Raw genomic sequence first — 7,080 nt, 5'->3', positions numbered from 1 at the left:
GATGTCTCATGAGCCCAACGCCAGGGGAGCTGAATGCAGAATTGGTACCTACGGTCTGAGGGTGAAAGAAAGGAGAGCGAACCCCATGTGGGAGAGGACAGGCCCCCTGCCCATGGGGTGAGCGCCACCTGTCTTGGTGGGTGACTCTGGCCCCATCTCAGGTGTGAGAGAAGGTGACTCGTCTTCTCTTCCTGCCCGCCGCAGCCCCATGGCGTCCTGCCCCGTCCTGCAGAAGGAAAGAGTGTTCCAGTTGGGAGCCCAGGCCTACAGAATCCCTGCTCTGCTCTACCTGCCACGGCAGGAGACCCTGCTGGCCTTTGCGGAACGGCGGAAGAGCAAGAAGGATGAGGACGCAGAGCTGATTGTCCTACGCAGAGGAAGCTACAATGCGTCCGCCCACCGGGTCCAGGTGAGGCAGGGCGTGGCTACAACTGCTACATCGTGGCTCTACGCACACCCCTTTGCTGGTGTGCAGGGGGAGCCAGGCCTGGATGTCATGGAACGTAGGGGCAGTTCCATCCCTAGATGGCTGAGATCTGGGGGATGGAGGGAAAAGACACATCGGAGCCCAGGAGGGAGCCAGGGAGCCACCCAGGGGTGGGGCAGAGAAGCTGCCCTGTGAGTACTCGGACCTCACACGAGTTCACCATGAACCAGCTGGCCTGGTTGCGTCTGCCTTGTTGCGTGGCTGGACCTGTTTCCCAGCATCCTTGAGAGCCCAGGGGAGTGGTAGTTCAGTCTTACATAACTGGGGGGTTGTATCCTTCGAGTCAAATTAACCTGGGAAGTGGGTGGGTTGGGATGATTGTTTATGTCCTGAAGTTCCAGCGTGTAGATCAAGTAATTAATCTTGACGAAGGCACTCAAGACTGGCTCATCATATTCCAACGGTTTGAAATTATTATTAGCATTCCTTTATGGTCATTACTACATAGTAGCTGTCCAAAACATGGGATCGAAAGCAGATGGACCTGGGTTCGAGTCCCGGCTCCACCACTTACCAGAGGCGTGGCCCAGGTAACCCCTCTACCCAATCTCAGCCTCTTGTTCTCCAGGTGTAAGAAGGAGCTAATAACACTTGTCCCCCAGGGCTGGGCAGTAGATGAAGCAGTGGAGGTTAGACTTTTGGCACTGTGTCTGCACTTAGAACTGCTCACTGGGGCAGCTGTTGAGCTGGGACAAATAGCAGAGCGGCAGCATGTGTGACGTAGGACTGTGGAGGCCCAGTGTGACCCGGCTGTGTGAGTAGAGTACGGTGTGAGAAGGTGGGAGGTGATTGTCATCTTCCGTCTGGCACGGGTCAGGCTGTTGCAGTCTGCAGCGTTTTCAAGGATGGCAGGCTGGACTGGGCTGGAGCGCGGGTGGGGGGGACCAGGATGAGCTAGGGGTGGCTTGTGCCTGAGTCATCTTTGCGTCTTGGGGTCTAGCATGTGGGCGGAGCTCTGTAAATATGTATCAACGGGGATAGGAGAAATGGTGCTGCTCAGGTGAATAGTGGCTGCCTTGGAGGGAGGGAGGTGGAGGCCCGGCCTCACGCTCTGGGAGGTGTTGTAGGACACGAGCACTGGGTGACAAGTTCTCCCCAATGACCCTTGACTCTAACCCCATGAGACACACCGTCCCCACCTGTCCCCAAGTGTGCAGCTCCCGTGCCCTTGGTTATTTCAAGGTTGTGCTTCTCCTTCCTCTCTCCACACCCAGTGGCAAGCTCAAGAGGTGCTGGCCCAAGCCCGGCTGGACGGCCACCGCTCTATGAACCCCTGCCCCTTGTACGACGAGCACACAGGGACCGTTTTCCTCTTCTTCATTGCTGTCCTAGGACAGGTCTCCGAGCACCACCAGCTGCACAGTGGGGTCAATGTGACGCGGCTGTGCCTTGTCACCAGCATGGACCACGGGAGGACCTGGAGTCCCGCCAAAGACCTCACCAGCTCGGCCATTGGCGCGGCCCACAAGGATTGGGCCACCTTCGCGGTGGGCCCGGGGCACTGCCTGCAGCTGCACAACAGGACACAGAGCCTGGTGGTGCCAGCCTACGCCTACCGGAACCCGCGCTCCCCCGGGCGGCCGTCCCCCTCGGCCTTCTGCTTCCTCAGTCACGACCATGGGCACACGTGGGAGAGAGGGAACTTTCTGGCCCAGGAGACCCTGGAGTGCCAAGTGGCTGAAGTCGAGGCTGGGGGACAGAGGCTGGTGTACCTCAATGCTAGAAGCTCCCACAGAGCCAGGGTCCAGGCCCGCAGCACCAACAGTGGGCTTGACTTTGAGGAGACCCAACCAGTGGAGAAGCTCGTGGAACCTCCCGGCGGCTGCCACGGGAGCGTCATCAGCTTCCCCAGGCCCAGCTCAGGGTCAGGCTCCTCAGAACAATGGCTACTCTACACCCACCCGACGGACCCCCGGCGGAGGTCCGACCTGGGCGCCTACCTCCACAAGTGGCCCCCGGCCCCCGAGGCCTGGTCGGAGCCGGTCCTGCTGGCCACGGGCAGCTGCGCCTACTCAGACCTCCAGAGCATGGGGACCGGCCCCGACGGGTCCCCCCAGTTCGGGTGTCTGTACGAATCGGACGATAACGAGGCAGTCGTCTTTCTCATGTTCACCCTGAAACAAGCCTTCCCGGCTGAACTCGCGCCCCAGTGAGCCCGCTGCGCACCGGCGACGAGGGTTCTGCTGCCACACGCCGGCTGAGGGGTCATTATTTTTTTCTTCCGGTGTCCTCTGGGCTTGGCGACCACTCGTGTTGGCGTGTACAGAGGCTGCCTCGTGGCCCTTTTCCTCCTTCGTCCTTGCAGTCTTCCCAGAGGATTCTATTTTCAGCTCAGAAACGGAAGAAGCCCGGCTTCTGCAGCCCCTGGACAGGGAGGGCGCCACGAGCCCTGCAGGGTGGCTCAACCTGCCTGTGCCCACTGCCAGCCTTGTGCAGGTCTCGATGAGTGACCTAGTCCAGCCCATTGCTCCTCCCATCGTGTTCCAGGAAAGGCCGAGACAGAGAGGTGAATTAGCAGAGATGTGTGTGTGTGTGTCCATGTGCCTCCGTGCGTGTTCTAGCTGACGCTTTGGAGCAGACAGCAGGGGGACTAGCCTGCAGGGAGCAGAGGGCCTGGGAGAGTTAAGCTGGCTTGAGTGATTGTATTGGCGTCCTAGGACCGCCGTAAAAAATTACCTCAATCTTGGTGCTAAAGCAGCAGAAATTTATTCTCTCAGGGTTCTGATGTCAAGCCTGATGTCAAGGTGCGCACAGGGCTGTGCTCCCTTGGGGACTCTAGGGAGGATCCTTCCCTGCTTCTTGCAGCTTCTGGGGGCCCGGCCATGCCGGCTGCTCCCTGGCTGTGGCGGCTCCTCTCCAGCCTCACCTACACCTCCTCCTCCTGCTCCAGCGTCCTCTCTTCTGTCTCTTGTAAGGACCCTTGTCACTGGATTTAGGGCCCCCAGATAGTCCGGGATGGTCTTATCTCTCAAGATCCTTAACTTAATTACATCTGCAAAGACCCTTTTTCACAGATTCCGGGGGTTAGGACTTGGACATATATATCCTTTTAGGGCCCCATTCAACCCACTAGCCATCATGAGTTATCTGTGTGCAGGCCACGTGGCTAAAGGCAGGAATGAAACTCAGATAAATGAGATGATTGAGAAGAATCGAGGGGGCGGGGAGGGCGAGGCTGTTGGATGTGCATCTGTGACGTGGAGCTGCCGTGGGACACTTGGTCTTTGCGGAGACAGGTAGAACCAGGTGGAGGTGAAGAGAGAGGGGACGGGCGCTGCACTTGTGGAATTCTCGCCAGACAGAAAGGGCGGGGAGCAGGCTGCACCCCGGTTGTCTCCAGGGGTGACAACCTGAGAGAGAACCTGGCCTGGGTGGAGAAGGCCAACAGCTTTCTGACTTCTGGGGACCTTCAGGGGCCTTTGTCACAAGTCCTTTGGAAGAATGCACTTGCCCTCTCCCCCCACCAGAGCCCCTCTACTTTGCTGTCCCACCCCGGGGGGGCATGGGGGACAATAGTCATAGGTTCTTGCAGCTGAGTGGTATCTCTGTCTGGCCAAGTGGTGTTTAAATAGAATTTCCACAGTGAGGGAGCCAGAGGCGCCAGCCTCCTATCTGGGTGCTGCTTTTCCATGTGGGATTTTAAGAAATCCAGCTGGAAGGATGAGGAATTAGGACCCAGTCACTGCTGGGATGGAAAGTCAGGCTCTTCCGTTCTGGGGACGCATACCTGATGTCCTCCAAACCACTCAAGGTAGCTGGGGGTGGAGTGGGAGCTGAGCCCTGGGGAATGGGGACATGGAACATGGCAGGCCAGGGCAGCACATCCTCAGGAGGTTAAAGGGTAGGGTGATCTGTAGTGTACTACCCAAACTGGGACACTTTTGAGAGTGAAAGGGAAGCTCTACTAATAATTACACCAGGGCAATAGGTATTAATCAGAACTGCCCCAGGCAAACTGAGTGGCTTGAAGGAGGAGGACCCACTGAGGATTGTGCCTCCACTTGCTACCCTGGAAGAGCCACCCATCTGCTGAGGGGCTTGAGAGAGGCAGGAATAGGCTGGGGCATGTGGTCACTGCCAAGCAGAATGTCACTCTCTTAGACTCTACCCATTCACAGAGATCGGTGGCTCTCAACTCCAACTACTCCAACAGGGATATTAGAATTCCCTGGGGAGCTTTTAAAACAATTCTCCTGCCTGGACTTCACCCCGGCCAACGGGTTCAGAATCTCTGGTGGCGGGGCCCAGGTAGGGGTATTTTTTCAAAAGCTCCTCAAGTTATTCTAATGAATAAGAATAACTGCTGGCAGGCCGGGCGCGGTGGCTCACGCCTGTAATCCTAGCACTTTGGGAGGCCGAGGCGGGTGGATCCCTCAAGGTCAGGAGTTCAAGATCAGCCTGAGCAAGAGCGAGACCCCGTCTCTACTAAAAATAGAAAGAAATTATCTGGACAACTAAAATATATATAGAAAAAATTAGCCGGGCATGGTGGCACATGCCTGTAGTCCCAGCTACTCGGGAGGCTGAGGCAGTAGGATCGCTTAAGCCCAGGAGTTTGAGGTTGCTGTGAGCTAGGCTGACGCCATGGCACTCACTCTAGCCTGGGCAACAAAGCGAGACTCTGTCTCAAAAAAAAAAAAAAAAAAAAAAGAATAACTGCTGGCAGAGATGATCTCTAAAATTCCTTCTAGTTCTAAGTATACACAAATGCTACAAAATCTTATTTGAATGAAAAAATAGGCCCAACAGTTCATTTGATTAAAGCTGAACTGATCAGCTCATCAAAAGACACCATTAAGAGAGTGAAAAGAAAAACCAAACGGGGAGAAGATACTTATAATACATATATCTGACAAAGGACTTGTATCTAGAATATATCAAGGATTCCTACAAATCAATGAGAAAAAAACAATCCAATAAAAATAGGCAAAAGACTTGAACATACACTTCACAAAGGAGGATATCCTAAAGGCTGCTAAACACATGAAAAAATGCTCAACTTCTTTAGTCATCAGGGAAATGCAAATCAAAACCATGAGATACTTAACCACTAGAATGACCCAGATCACAAAGATTAACCATAGCAAGTATCAGCGAGGATGTGGAGTCACTGGAACTCTCATACGTTTCTGGCAGAAGAAGGACTATTGCAACCACATTGGAAAGCCATTTAGCAATACTTACTGAAACTAAACATGCAAATCCCCTATCACCCAGCAATTCCACTCTCAAGTATATATCCAAGAGAAACGAATGCTTATATCTGCCAAAGACACGTATGAGAATGTTTATAGTGGCTTCTTTCATGAGAACCTCAAACTGGAAACAACCCAATGTCAACTGAAAATAGAACGGATAGCTAAATTAGGATATATCCTGCAACGGAATGTTACGCATGCATAAAAGAATGAACTACCTCTACACATAATAGCAAGCGTGACTTTCAGACATTGTGTTGAGTGAAAGAAGCCAGACACAAGCTTCTGTTTCTATGAAGTTGGAGAACAGGCAAAACTGACCGGTGGCAGATAAGTCAGGGTGGTGGCTACCCCTGGTGGAGGGAGCTGTGGAATGGGAGGGGGCAAGAGAGAGACTTCCGGGCACTGGAAACATGCCATTGTTTGATCTGGGCTGGTTATGTGGGATTCCATATGTAAAAGTTTGATAAGCTGGGTGCGTAAGATTTGTGTACCTTACTGCGTGCATGTTATACCTCAATAAAAGATACAAGTTGGACTGAATAGTGGATTTGCTTAGTTTAGCTTCCAAAGCCATATTTTATATTGGGTTTTAAAACTTTGAAACAGAATTTTTTAATAAACTTTTAATTTTGGAATAATTTTAGATTTATAGAAAAGTTGCAAAGAGAGTACAGAATGTTCCTGTATACCCCACCCCCAGTTGCCCCTAGTGTTAACATCTGCACAACTATGGCGCATGTTTCTAAGAGATTAACATTGGCACATGGCTATTTACTGAACTCTAGACTTTATTCAGATTTCACCAACTTTTCCACTAATGTCCTTTTTCTCTTCTAGGATCCAACCCAGGATACATTCAGTGCATTTAATGAAACAGAATTTTTTACTGTAATAAATATGTGCCCTTAGAGACACACATATACACACAGATTGATACACAGTTCCAGTAGACCCTCTCCTCTGCCCACTTTGCCTTAAAAACTACCTCCTAAATAAATAAATAAATAAACAACCACAAAGCACGTGAGCTTCAGGCCCAGGTTGCTGGTGCGCAAATGTCAGAAGTAGCAGTTCAGCCTCCGGAGCTCAGGAAGGTGATCCCCAAATCAGCTACACAGAGCTCCAGGTCCAGGCTGTGGAACACTGTCGGGGGCTACTTGGTCAGCTTTGAGCCCAGTGCCACTTCCTGGGACATCTGGGGATTGGGCGTGTGTGCGTGTGCACACTGCAACATGGCCATTAGGTGGTGGGCCAGCCCTGTGCAACCAGCCCGACAACACAGCCATCAGGAAAGTCTGGGCCCCACCAACCGCTCCCCTTAGCACAGACCAGGGAGACCCGGAGCCCCAGTTTGGGGAGCCCCTGTGGTCCTGGTTCTTACAGATATTTGAC

The 7,080-nt window shown here is 52.9% G+C and overlaps 1 protein-coding gene across 1 annotated transcript; it reads left to right on the top strand.

Annotated features, from left to right (window-relative positions):
* The first annotated feature begins 208 nt into the window (after positions 1–208).
* On the top strand, positions 209–2,640 carry NEU2 (neuraminidase 2). The gene is made up of 2 exons (XM_069465931.1): positions 209–409; positions 1,702–2,640. Exons 1-2 carry the CDS (start codon positions 209–211, stop codon positions 2,638–2,640), a joined length of 1,140 nt encoding a protein of 379 aa, XP_069322032.1.
* Positions 2,641–7,080: the final 4,440 nt, after the last annotated feature.

The sequence above is a fragment of the Eulemur rufifrons genome, chromosome 1 (genome assembly GCF_041146395.1).
Source record: "Eulemur rufifrons isolate Redbay chromosome 1, OSU_ERuf_1, whole genome shotgun sequence".
NCBI lineage: Eukaryota > Metazoa > Chordata > Mammalia > Primates > Lemuridae > Eulemur > Eulemur rufifrons.
This window is presented reverse-complemented; position numbering and strand designations above follow the sequence as displayed.